At 33.1% G+C, this 14,529-nt stretch overlaps 1 protein-coding gene across 2 annotated transcripts in view; it reads right to left on the bottom strand.

Moving 5' to 3' along the window:
* LOC149079100 (E3 ubiquitin-protein ligase HECW2-like) overlaps window positions 1-14,529 on the bottom strand; it is a 40,475-nt gene that overhangs the window by 1,736 nt on the left and 24,210 nt on the right. For both annotated transcript variants that reach the window (XM_089241398.1, XM_089241397.1), the window contains exons 13-23: window positions 13,624-13,706; window positions 13,247-13,349; window positions 12,847-13,008; window positions 10,358-10,641; window positions 9,351-9,472; window positions 8,625-8,745; window positions 7,481-7,594; window positions 5,630-5,881; window positions 5,068-5,347; window positions 3,906-4,020; window positions 2,947-3,145 (exon numbers count right to left, since the gene is read on the bottom strand). In XM_089241398.1, the coding sequence (XP_089097524.1) occupies window positions 2,947-3,145; window positions 3,906-4,020; window positions 5,068-5,347; window positions 5,630-5,881; window positions 7,481-7,594; window positions 8,625-8,745; window positions 9,351-9,472; window positions 10,358-10,641; window positions 12,847-13,008; window positions 13,247-13,349; window positions 13,624-13,706 (1,835 nt within the window). The remainder of the gene's footprint in view (window positions 1-2,946; window positions 3,146-3,905; window positions 4,021-5,067; window positions 5,348-5,629; window positions 5,882-7,480; window positions 7,595-8,624; window positions 8,746-9,350; window positions 9,473-10,357; window positions 10,642-12,846; window positions 13,009-13,246; window positions 13,350-13,623; window positions 13,707-14,529) is intronic.

Genomic DNA, 14,529 nt, shown 5'->3' with positions numbered 1-14,529 from the left:
TTATAGACATATACCAACCGAGGTGGTAATGGTTTTGCCACCTGTGCCTGTGGGCTATATGACTTTTGGCACCCTTTTCCCTTTCTAGTCTAATTTTTTTTGACTACTCTTGCCTTGAATTCACCACCCTCTGCTACAATCCGCCTGGCCTACCCCCGACTTTTGTAAGTACACATGTGTCTCTAAGTTACTCTTTCGGTCACTCCCATGCTCACACACTCTCTAAGTCACTCTTTTTAGACATTCACATGCTTGCACAATGTTTTGGTCACTCACATTCTTGTACACTGTTTTGGTCACTCGCATGTTTCACATGCTCTAGGACACTCTTTTGGTTGCCCACTGACATAGTTCCTTGCTTTATGGGTCACTCTTTTGATAATTTACATGTTTAGATATGCTCTAGGTCATTTTTTTTTGTCATTCACAAGCTTGCTCTAAGTCACTGTTTTGGGTATTCATATGCTTGCGTGCACTCCAGTTCACTCACTGGTCTTTTCTTTCTTTCAGACCAAGCAAAACTCTGGTTTATCACCATGGGTAATTTACTACCCAATAAGTTGAGCCAAACATGTGAATATATGTACCTACCAATCTGAGTGCATATATAGTGTTTTGTCAGATTTTTCAGTGAAGTGTAACGATGACTCACTGGTCTGGTTCCTTGCTTTGTAGGTCACTCTTGCTCATTCATGTGCTTGCAAACTCTCTAGGTCACTTTTTTGGTCACTCACTGACCTAGTCCTTGGCTATCTGGGCAGAGGTGGATTTAATGAGAGTTATACATATTTTGCCACTTCTCTGATTCTACTAGTTTTCTTAGCCACTCATTCCTCAAATTTACCACCCCTCTGAACTTGGGGCAGCACCACCCTGGGCTATATAAGCCCCCCCCCCCTCCTGTAAATACGCCACTATATACCAAGCTGGCAAGTGATAATTTAAAAATAATAATAATTCTAACAAAAACTTGTTTGTGAAATGACAAATATATAAAATACAGGGCAATTCAGAAAGGATCATTCAATTTCAAAATCATAGGCTTGTGTTTTTTAAAATTAAAAATGCAGAAAGATAAATAATACAGTCACACTCACTTATAATGAACACAGATATTACAAACTTTTACACACAACTAAGTTTTTCGTGTCCCATGAATTTCGTATTGCTTATCTATGATATTTTGATTGATTATAACAAACACAGATTTCAGCAAAGTATGCCTCTAAAACAAATTTTTGATCAATTTTCGAACATGGAATTGTCACGAATTTCTTTGTAATCTTATCTAAATCTTCTTATCCAAAAATTTGCCTTTCTGCAACTGTTAATGTATCTCCTTTCTTTCATTGGAAGATATTCTAGTAGGGCAGTTTTGGGTATTGTAAATCCTATGTTGACTCTTCATTTCTCTTAAATCTTATTTTGCTTGCAGAAAAAACCTCATTATGAAAAAAGGATTGAGGTTACTTACTCCCAAGCATCTAACCTCCAAAGCACCTTTAGTACACTTTTGCCATCCTCAAGCTAGATTCGGAAGTTAGTTGTGATGGTTTCATCATGTGTAAATTAATTTTGAGAATGTCCAAGTGCAAAATGCTACTCATTGACTGAAAAACTGTAGCTAGTTAAATTGAAAGCCAAAAATGGGAAAAGAAAATGAGGTATAAAAAAAAACAAAAGTTTCTTGGGATTACTTGAAGTTTGTTATTCCCTCTTTAAATGGTTGAAAAAAAAAGAAAAAGAGATGAAAAATTTTCTGGTGTTCGTCCTCTTCTAAAAGAAAGAGGAACCACATTTTATATTTCAATTATGTGAGATATTAAATTTTTAATCTTTATTAAAATATATTATCTTAATCTATTCATTTTAAGAATACTCAGATTACTGAAAAATATGTATCATGCATGTAAGATATTTTATTTTGCTTAAACGATTTTTCAAGCCAGTAGGGATATAACAATGCTTGCGAATAGTTTTGCTGTTTTTTCTGATTTTGCTATATTTGATCATTTTTGTCGCACCACGATCATTTTCTGCACACAAGGACTATTTAGACCGGGATATTGGCAGTTCTGAATGGCAGCCTTTTTTTTTATACTCATCAAGAGGTTGGTGTGCTAATCCTTCGATATGGGACTCCCTGCGGTAGCAATCTTTTTCTGTGGTCATGTCACCGTTTCTGTTGTACCCCAGTGTCAGGAAAGTTTCTGACAAGGATGAACTGGGTATTGAACTCGTGACACCTCTAAACATCCTTTGGTATTTCAGAAGAGTATTACCGACCTGACCAAGACTTCGTGATAGCAGGTCCAACTGTATATGGATATAAAGGGAAAATCCCAAGGGGGGTATTAACGCCCACGTTGGGAATCACTGCTTTAGATTATGAACAATCAATGACACTAGTGTATCGTTCAGGAAGCTCTCTTGGTGAAAAAGTGAAATGGCATCTGGTTAGCAGAAAGCTTTCTGTGTATTTTTGTTCGCATGATGTCCGCTGGTAATCACTATTCAGAGTATTCCTGAGCCTATTTTCTGGTATGTGTTGAGGAAACAAATGTGTTACAAGCCATACAAAATTCCAAGCTTAGTGATAAGCTAAAATGACTGAAATTCTGCCTTCACATACAAGAGGCTGTAGAGGTTGACAGTTTTTGTATCTGACTTCATTAGAATGTGTTTTGTGGTTTGCAGAATTTTGCAGTTTTGCAAGACTTTTCATACATGCCACTTAAAGTCATGCTGAAAATTTTTAAAAATATCAGACATTATCTCTTTATGTTCATGCATTACTTATGTGGTTAATTTAAAAAATTTTCAATTAGTGGTTAATTAAAAAAACATCACTTTTGAAATCAGATGATTCTTTCTAAATCAATTTGTACAATAGTCAACTGTTCATTTTATATATGCATTTTTAAAAGAAAAGAAACTGCAAAATACCTTGGCAAACTGGTAGGTTTCCCCCATTTCTCTATGCAGAATTTCCTTGGGCCATTACTACCACGAAGAGCTGCAAATCCTTCATAAGGAATGCTGGATGTACCAGTGACGAACTGAAGAAGCCTGAGGCGGCGTTCATTGTCAAACTTTTCAATGGCCAGCCAAAACCACTGTATAACTGGATGATTGTCATGGTAGCCTAATCAATACAACACAAAAAAAATAATTAATCAGTATAAAAAGAGTATTTCATTATTCGGGTGAATAATAAGCAAAGAAAAAGAATTCATAACAAATGAAATAAATATTCTCTGAACATCACATTATTATGGTATGAAAAAAAAATCAAATGAATTTTTTCTGCTGCAAATATCAACAGGTCAGAAAAACTGACACTTAGGGTAGGAAGATTCACAAAGCTATGATTCTGTAAAAACATTGAGAATTGATGTTGTGATCTTCGACAACACGACAAATTATGATTGTTCTTTGACATACGAATCAGTTATACAAATACAAAGGCCACAACAGACAAAATGCCCATTGAGGTGGCATAAAAAATATGGATGTCGAATATATATCTAAACTATATCAAAAGTCAGGTTCATATCAGTTAGCAAACAATAAAGGTTCTTCTGTAATCATTCTAAAAGATCCTTGTTCTTGGTTTAATGATATATAAACCACAGTCCCTTTTCCTATTGTTCAATCATTACACTTTATTAATAGTTAGAAAAATAGATGGCAGCACTATGCATAACAAATTACAAGCATTACACAGAAACAAACTTCACATTAGGTTCACAACATGTACGCACACATTCCGACATGCACCAATTCATTTGAAGATCTGCAGAGGAATATGGACGAGGTGCATACGTGGTTAAGTAGTGGTCCTTTGTCCTAAAAATCTCTTTCATAAAAAAATTTCATTAAAATAATTTTTATCTGTGGAATACCTGAACGATATTCTGTATTTTTCCTCCAATCACATATATCAATTTCAGCAGTACCAGCTATAACTAGCTCCAATTCCCGGGCATCAAACACTGACACTAAACGTGGATCAACAACCTATATCGGGGGGAAAAAAAGACTTCCACATGAAAAAAAAACATACAAGATGGCATAAAAGATGGAAAACCATTTCATAAAAATATAAAATGCATGTTATTAAAAAAAATAAACCATTTCAGACAGTTAAATTGATAATGCAAAAAAAAAAAAACCTTTGTTCGTTAACTGAAAATGTCATTTGCTGTACAGAGAAATGCATTGAAGCCTTATTCTACAGGTTCCAAAAATGTCTGCTAATTGGGAGATATGTTACGAAAGAGAATCCAATAATATATTTTTCTATGTAATGATTAGACTGATAATGTTTGTGTAAATGTTTGAAGATATAAGACATTTAGATTGTATTGAATAAAATAATAATTTAATATCAATTTTAATTTTCAATGATATGCATAGGATATTGAAATTGATGATTGTATAAATGCACCCAAAGAGTTTATAATTCTCTCTCATCATGTTAATACTTAACTTCTTGTCAATGTTTTGCTTCCTCTTAATCAATGATCATTATATACAGGGTGTCCCGCAAAGGACTCCTTGATTTTAAAATGAAATAACTTGGAAACAGTGATTGATAGAGGAATAAAACAAGTGGTATGTTGAAAGCCGTAAAAAATCTGATACAGAAGCTTCAAAATTAGTTACAAATGTTGCCAACAGGCAGTGACCTACACTGATGTCGCAGTGCGGAGTCCGAGAAATAGGCTATAAACTGTCCTTTGCCAGCAGTTTTGTTGCAATAACACAATCAATTCAAAATGTACACCTTTCACAGCAATGTTTCACACCCGTGAATTCCTTGCCCAATCAATAACATATTGTTGGAGCCTTTGTGATAATAACAATTGCATAAGATAGGTAAATACTTTTTTTTAAACTCAGAAAGCACACGATATCTGAGAAAAAAAAAGAATCACTTTTAATTTAATTCTATCAACTTTTATATTTATATTAAAGTTAACACTCATAAAAGCTGAATTTATAAAACAGAATAACAATACAACACAAATATCTTTGCCTCTTGTTATAAGAACATGAAGTTACCTCATAAAATCCTTTCACCAAAGACTCTGTCTGCTCAGCAACACCTCGCTCAAGTCTCCACTTGACCATTTTCTCGATATATTCTTTTTTGTTTCGCTCTGTAACTGCAAGGTTCTTTCCATTTGGTTTCAGCTCTTTTTCAACAATTTGACCAGCAACTTCTTCTATCACAGAAAATGTCAAGTCGAGTCCCATTTCAGTGGTGTCGTTTTCCTTCATCCACAACAGGGACTGATGGAATTCAGCATCCAGATATTCAAGATCACTCAAGGAACATGGGCTAAAGCACAAAAAAAAAAAGGACCAATTTTCTCAATTCATTGAAAATTTACTGAAGTTCTCCCAGAATGTAAATTGAAGTTTCATGCATAATTCTGGTGATTTGATTTCAGTTAGTTTTTTAATTTAAAAAAAAACAATTTTTGTACAATTTACAATGAAAAATAATTCAATTTTTTTTGATATTAGCATAACTATCTCATCATATTTGTCTTCCCCCAAACTATTTAAATAATAATAATAATTCATAGGAAAAAACTTATCAATCATAAGGATTACTTACAGTCGAAGAAGAGCTTTATAAAATGGTCGAGTGAAAAATGCATCTAATAAATACTGATGGACAAGAGCTAAACCTAGCACACGTCCACTGAAACGAAACCACTCATGCTGGTTGTCCACAAAAGCTGACATTGGGCTTACTTGGACAGTGTATGTATCATTGGCAGAGTATTCAAAAAGTCCATAATAAGGGTTGAAGAGCTCTCTTGACAAAAGAAAAAAGAATTCTCGAGATGGACCACCATAATCCAGCCTGATATTGATTGAAATAAACAAAAATAGAGGAATGATATTACATCCAGATAATACTGTTAAATACTTTACTTTCACATTGAAAATTTTAAATGTTTTTTGCAAAAGAAGAAAAAAAAATTTCATTGCATGAAACTTTTCAAAAGTATATACAGAAATTTCTAAATCATACATAGAAAATTTGAAAAATGAGTTTCTGGCATGTACCAGTTTGTTAGGAATTTTCCAGAGGTGCAGTATTTATGAAGTGCATGTAGTGTTGAGTAGTGCCTGTATATGACTTTTTTATTATATAGCCTTTTTGTTATGTAGCCAAATGAACCTTATTTCTGAAAAGTCTATTCAATTACTCAAGTAATTATGTAAATTATTAATTCCACGAGCTGCTTTGCTATAAGCTACTTTGACTTATGAAAAAGTTTCAGAGACAAGCTAGTGGAAATTCTAAATCAGTCAACTATGTGCAATCAATCAAGCATTTTTAATAGAATTATGCACCAATAGGAAATAATTTGAATCATTCATCAAGGATTGGATCATTTCAAATCACTGCCCATAATGCAACCTTATAAGACTTGCCAACCAGGTAGCTGGGTCTTCATGGATGAGTGTGTGTTTTCAACTCAGATAACATAAGAAATTAATATTATATTGGTACTACAATTAAGTATACAAATTCAGCAGAAGGATGTATACAAGATGCATGTACGATTAAGTAGTAGTATTAGGTATAGTCAGACAGTGATATAATGAACTAAGATTTAACAAATCCCTTGGTTTTAAACGTTTTTTTGAAATTCTGTTAAAATCAAAGCTCAAACCGCTATTTAACGAATAAAAACACTCAAAATAAAGATTTTTTTTTTAAACTATCCATAATTTTTTTTTGTTTATTTCTCATTCCCTAAAACCATAAACCAAAGATTTGACTTCCCAGGGTTTGACCTCAAGCTCTTCTTTAGAGACAAACTAAAGGAGTACGAATCTTCCTTTTTTGAATAAAAGAGGCAATACAGCCATTTAGAACATGTGGGAAGGTTTCAGTGGCCAATTGATGTACACCAATACCATAAAAAATTATGCTTTCCACATGTTTAGAATTAGTAAAGAAATAAAGTTACTTCAAAGGTTTGTGCTCTGTCTTAACAAGCAAAGAATAGTTGGTCATCTGAAGAGAAAGCGTTTTTTAGTTAGTAAATTTCAACAGAATTTGTGATGAAAATTTGGAAGTACAAAACAAATTTCTATCAAGCAAATGCCCGATAGAATTCATCCTGATTTTGTTCTTAATTTTATGCATATTTTTTCAATTGGTGTTAGAAATAAATTGTAACAGCAACCCCCCAAAGCCAGTAGTTTTTGAAATTTATTGTTTCAAGTATGTTTATGTTCCTGATAAATTTGACCCCAATTTAACAAATTAAATAGTTGGTTTCTTCCAATTCGTTAAATCAGGGTTTGACTATTTTGTTTCTTGACTTTACACGTCATTGCACCTGTAGGGTCATGACTTCAAGACTATATTCTTATTATTTTAAAAATGTCATCAATCATTTTCAACAAAAAAATATTAAATTAATTCAAATTGAAGAAAACTCACCCTTCTTCCCCAGAGAAGCTAATGTAGAGGCGTGACTTCTGTAAATCCTTTTTGGATGCTGCCATAATTTTTGTAAATGCATCTTCTAGTAAATGATCTCTTCTAATATTCAGCCTAAAAATTCAGTAAAGCCAAAGAAATTTCAAACTGTTTCTTTTTTCAATTACTCAAGTAATTATGTACGACAATTAAATAAATTTACAGTCCTAGAATTAAATGAAAATTCACAAAAATAAGGAGTTACTGTTTGTGAATACCTGCAATTTTTAACAAAAATTATGCAGTTGAACTTCATTGAGGCAAAGTAGAAAAACTTTAAAATATTGTGCATCAACCAACAAAACCACAGGCAGATTTAATGTTAGATGCACCGGGTCCAGCTTTTGAAGGGCTCCAAAAAACCCAACTTAACACCTTTCTTAATTTGGTGAGGGAGGGACCTCAACCAACCTTAATCTGCTTCTGAACAAAACAGCAATTTGATAATGCCCAATGTGAAAATTTTTTGATTAGTATCAAGTGAATATGTCAAACCTTTGATGCTCAAGGTGCCAATAAATTGACTTTTTCTGTTTGAGCGTGAGAGTGAAAGGATTAATGAGGTTTGACTACAATATATGGATGGTGTAATGACCACAGGTTCTCCAAATAGCGAGCACTTATTAAAGCAAACTTAAATAGGGATTTACTATTTAAATTACAATAATAACGTAGACTGAAGACAACTATCCTCCTCAATCATTTTCCACTCACTTCCCCCCTCTTTGTTTTTATCTTTATTTTCGATGCTATCTAGCTCTCATGATTTTTGTTCTCCTGAGGCTTTTTCCTCCTTCTTCTTGGGATCTTGAGCCTTATAAAGTATTGTTACATCAAAGTTTTGCATACAGAACTTTACAGATGGATCTTTGATGCAGAGTAGCATTTCTTTCAGATATGCAATCAGATCAAAACATAAATACATCTTTACTGTTTATATGAAACTAAATATCAAACAAGACATTACACAAATTTTCTGTTATTTTAATTTATTTTTTAAATCCATACAGGTACAAATAAAATGATCAGAAAATGTTTATTGAAAATTTTTGCAAATGAAGAAATTAAAAAAAAACCTTTTTTTACTGGCGCAAAAAAAACTCACTTTAATTTTCCAGGGCCTTGGCCATATCCTTTTGATTCTAGCTTCCTATAAAAGTTTCGCAACTTTGCTTCAAAATCTCGCCTATACGGGGCAGGTGCTCTAACATTGGCTCGTTGCAAACCTAAAAGTATAGTAATAATATTAAGCAACTACAAGACAGTCAACATGAACTAAAATGCAATTCAAATTAATTGTTTATGTTCATATAAATTTGTTCAGATTTTATTTGAAGCGGATAAGTAGAGATGCACATTTAAGCTAAAGAACTTCATTCATTCAAAATCTGTTAAATATTTTGCTATATATATATATATATATATATATATATATATACACACACACACACAGACAAATGCAATCAATTACAAATTGTTTACGAGTTTACATATTTATTAAGTTTAATGTATGCCATGTAAGGTCCAAATAAAGTTACCATTTGATGTGACACAAACCGAACCTCTCAGATTGGAGAAACAATGTAATAGGAAGTTCCAATCCAAATTCTATAAATAACTTACAGAAGTGGCTTATTTATAAATGTATATTGACATGAAGGTTGAATTAAAATATTAAATCTCAACACAAGTTTTTTTTTTATTTTGTGAATCGAAGAAAAAATTCTTGTGTCCTAATTGAAATAACATTGCTGTTTTAGCAGGAGTGATTAATTCTACTACAACACACACTCAATTTCCCCCTTTTTTTTGCTGCTTCAAATATAAATACCTGGTGATGCCTGGGGAGAAGGCTGGGGTGATGTTCGAGGTGAACGATGGCTGCCGCTACTACTTGCTCCATTGCCACTAAACTGGGCTGGGATATAAGACATGATCTCTTGCTCGAACAAACTGAATAAAAAAACCACAAACATGATTTATGAATACTGAAATTGCATGCAAATATCTAGATCAGGGGTGGCCAACTTCTTTCTGTTTGCGGGCCAACATAATGATCAGCTATAGAGTCGCGGGCCACATAAGTGGTGCAACTTCGATGTATAAGCCCTGCTTCATTATTAATTGAATTAGTTAGTTATTAAATTAATTTCATCACTAGAAATAAGAAGTTTGAAAACAGTTTGTTAATTAAGAAATCTGCTGTTGGAACCGATAGTTCAAATAATGGTCACAAATTTAATTTTTTCACGATACTTTTACCTTATCGTGAGCCGCACAAAATCACTTCACAGGCCAGCTGTTGGCCCCCCCTGATTTAGAGTAACTTAGATAATTAAAATCCTGATGCATGAATTCTTCAAAATCTTTCCCAGCAAAAGTGTAGATCACAATAAGTATTATAATATGAAATACAGGTTAGATTCTCGTATTGGAAAATTACGAAACACCCATAATAATAAAAATGGAAGAAAAAATCATCAAATATAGTAGAGCCTGGATGAAACAAAACATCAAAAGACTGAAATAATGTTCTGTTTTAAACAGGTTTCCATTTTACAAAAGTGCACATCAAAGAACTAATCATTGAACAGACTATCTTTTGATTCCATTCAAAACAGGTTCCTATCTCCTACAATGTTCATCTTAGGCAAATTTCACTATATAAATTAAACTTAAAGAGTGAAAACTTGACTTGAAGTATGACAGACAATAAGTATATCATTTAAAAAAACCACAGTGAATTGGAGGTTTGGTTTTTTTAGTAAATTTTTCCTTTTCCTTAATCTTTGCTTTTTTCGCAAATTTCTTTTCCATTAATTCAAACATATATATTACCTTAATAATATCGTAAGGTCAATATCATGGCTGAAACGCTCCAGTGCTGCATTGCCATCAGCCCTTACAGCATTAACTTTGTCTCGAAGACCCTGGTTTGAAGCAATAGCGGCATGCCGCTCCTTCAGTATGTCCATGATGTTCGGTTGTCGCAAGAAAGCTACAACCTTGTCATTATATGCTGTAGGGACATGAGGCACAACATGAGGCACAGTGGATGATGTAGTCACAGGTGGGCGAGGTGGGGGAACCGGTCCTTGAGCAGTTGGAGCAGGTGGTGTAGGCTGCGTATGAAAAAATTAATGTGAATGCAAAATAAATGAATATATACAAAATTTCCGTACAGAAAAGATATTTCACATTCATAACTTAGACAGTCAAATGTCCATACATGGGACAGTTTTGAAAATTGCACAGAAAAATCAAACCCTAAATAAAACATTAAAATTTGAAAAGAAAAAACTACATTCTGAAGGATGTCTAGGCTCTTTGTTCTAATAATTTGAAATTTTAAGTGTACATTTAGCATCTAAAAAAATAAAATAAAATGACATTTGTCCTAAGTTAGGCATGGGTAGGTACCGCAACTTGGGAAGTATAGCTTTTGTGTGTTGTCTATTGTTTGAGTGCCTTAGTTTAAGCTTTATACAGGTTAAATCTTTTTTAAAAAAGTCCTAAGATAATACCAGATTAAAAACATAAAAACTATTCAGAAATAATTTTATTCATCGAAAATAATGTCACAATCTTTATGACAAAATCATAGAGTATGTTCTCCGGTAAGAAAATATCACACATTCAAAAAGGGAACAGACGAACTTGCAAAGTAGAAAACTTAACTTGAACGAGAAAAACTTGAAAAACATTGTGTATAGCGACTTTGGCTGAAATGAACAAACAAAACACTGAAATGTTTGAAAAGCTACCCAACAAAAGTGTACCAATCTCGGTCGACACTAAGAGGTTTCTCACATTTCCCTTTATCTTATTTATATTGAAACTTTGGTTCACTAAAACAACTTGATCATCCCAAGTAAGACAGCTACCCCAAGTATGAGCACTTGATGACTGCACTACATGAAATAAATTGAATGACTTTTTCAAAATTTTCTTATCATGACTAAAAATTTCCATGCAAAAGTGCAAAAGCCATACATTTCATCTTGAAGGTCTGGAATCCCAATTAGTTAATTAAATGTGATGTTTAATAACACCTTCTCAATATTTGGACATGAATAAATTTGCCCCCCCCCCCTATTTTTTATTTAGACATTTTGAACTAGAAGAAATGCTCTCTAGCTTGTATATTTGTGAGTCATCTTTCTAGAAATCTAAATATGTATAATTACTATGGTTGGTATGATTAATTGATTAATTGGGTTGGTTAATCACAGTTACAAAAATTTAGTTAATTTTAGTTAATTAAATTTGAGTTACTCAACTCGATTCATCTGATTAAAATTTTTATAAAAATTTATAATTTATTTTTGTTTGATGAAACCCCAATTAGATGTCTTAAATTATATTTTTAGATGTAACATTTTGGAAGAGTGACTATATTTAAAAATATTTGAATCAATATTTTGATCAAATTTTTTGATGGGGGGGGGGGGGGAAATATAAGTCAATTGAATGAAAATTAGTGATGATTTCAGTTTTAGAGGTTTCTTTTCTCCCAGTTAGTTTCAGTTCCAGAAGACAAGACCAAAATTTTTTGTCTCCATTGTCAACAGCATTTTTCGTATTCTGGAAACATCAGCCCCCCCCCCCTTCCACTAGTGCCATTTGAGAGCAGTTTCTAAGGAAGAAAGTAATAATATGGAAATCAAAATAAAATAAATGACTAACGTAAAATGATTGATTCTTTAGGAAAATTATTTTTTAAAAAAAGACCTTAGCGAAGAAAGAATAATGAAATTTTCTAAAAATGATCCTAGTGAAGAAATTCCAAGATCTGGCAGAAATATGTTCAGTATCACTTCAAGTGTGGAGCCTTAATTTCTTAATCTATTCTAATATTTTTTACATCTAGCAAATAGGTGAGAGAGAAAAATTAGTAAAATATATTTTTGTAGCATCAATTAATATAAAACAGTTACTTAATAAGTTTATTATAAAGAAATAAATACAGTAAAACTTCTCTTTCGCGGACACTGGTGGAACAAAAAAAATTTGTCTGTAAAAAAAAAGTGATTGTTAATCAGGGGTTTGAAAAACAGTTTTATTATTCACTGGACATTATTATTTGGCTGTAAAAGTGACTGCATTTGAGGGGGGGGGGCGTCCATTTAGCATGGTTTTACTGTACTATATGCCCCATATAGGGGCTACTTAAAAGTATTTGGTTAAAATTTGATTAATCTATTAAAATTTTTTGATTGACCAGTAAAAAATTTTAGTTGATTTCTAATTACATATTTTAAGAAACTGCATACAAAAATCAGGCATACGAGAAAGTTTTTTTTGAAAAAAATCAACCGTAAACCTACTCTAGCACTAGCATCTGGTCTAATCTCTTCTTCTCCCGCACTTCGACTTCTCCGTCTAGCAAGTGGAACAGGTAATTTGTTAGGATTCACATATGGTGTTTCTATAGGCAGACGAGGGTCAATAAAGGTGGTGCTCCGAGATGTATGGTCAATAAAAAATTGCTTAAAAATGTCAGAAAAAAAAAACATCACTTTTAATTGAACAAAAATATATTCCATGCAAATATCATCAACATGCATACTGAAAGATAATAAATTTGAAGGTAGGAAGGGAATTTAGAAAATTGTTCATGTGAGGGAGCAAATTCCTGTAGCGAGTCTACATGAAATGCAAGCTAATACTTGATGATAAAAAAAAGGCAAAATTAACATTAATTTTTCAATTAGAGGTATATATTACCTTTCCTGCTCTATCCAATTTTGTTTCCCAGCCTCTTGGTAAATCTCTAGCTACATCAGCAAACTTATTCAGAAGGCTGACCAAATCTCTATTATGTTGGTACCTGTAATAATAAGTTTATGTGTAAGTTTGTGTTTTGATATTTAGTCAGCATCACTTATAATAAATACATGACATGAAAATACTCATTATACATTCTTCTTTTTCCCAATGGGGTGAAAAAAAAATTCAGGTACTCACTTAAAATTTGTACATAAACAACAAAATTAATATTGACCAATATAAATATTAAAGATTAGATTATAAAGGGGAAAAAACACATTTCAGATACATTTATCATAATTATTTTCTGTACTGAAATATGAATAAATGCATACCTCTCAAAAATTGAAGAGTCCCTACGGATTTTAGTGATCATGTGCTTCAACGAAGAGCTTCTATTATAAATAGCAAGAGCTTCCTGTACACAGAGAAAAAATAAAATAATGACAAATTCAGACATGCCAACATTGGCTTACAGCTCATTAGTAGTGATGAATGTTCAACTTTGCCATGGGGGGTACCCCCAGTACAACATAATCACAGTACAATAAAAAATCACTCAAAATTTAATTTTTTTTCAATTTTAATTCAAAGGTCATTAAATACAGTACCTATTATTATGGAACACTGGAACCTAGAGGGCTCAGGCCACATGAGTCCCCCAACCTCTGGAGGTTGCAGAATCCCTTATTAATTCATGAATATTCAATGAATCTCAACTTGCATACATCCTTGTTGGCCGTATATACGGCCGTCTAGCAACTCCAGACACTCCCATTTCTCGTTTTCTTTGTATCAAAGCTCCCACGGCAAAACGTTCTTTCTGATGCAAGTTTGAGAGCTCGACGATGCACTATGAAAATGAAGCTGTGCCTGGACTGCCACGCTGAACCATTCAAAAACCTGTTTTTATACCACAGCATGGGGCAGTTTTGACGGAAAACAGGTTTTTGCACGTTTGGGCATCGAATAGAGCCAACACTTTCTATAGCAGAAAGATTTCGCACGAACCTTTGACGTAACTGAAGTTGTCCATTTCACCTACAGCCATTGGATAAAGCAGGCAGATGCATGCGAAATCTTAACCTTTTTTGTAGCAAATGCAATGACTATAGGTGAAATGGACGACTTCAGTGATGTCATGAGCTTTGCACGGAGGCTTTCTGCTATAGAAGGTGTTGGTAGAGCAGCGGGTTTTGAAGCTGCTTTACAGATTGCCTTCCACACACAGACAAAACAGA

This window comes from Pholcus phalangioides, unplaced genomic scaffold, assembly GCF_987345545.1.
Source record: "Pholcus phalangioides strain wild (caught in Gottingen) unplaced genomic scaffold, Ppha-v1.0 ptg000013l_1, whole genome shotgun sequence".
Classification (NCBI taxonomy): Eukaryota; Metazoa; Arthropoda; class Arachnida; order Araneae; family Pholcidae; genus Pholcus; species Pholcus phalangioides.
This window is presented reverse-complemented; position numbering and strand designations above follow the sequence as displayed.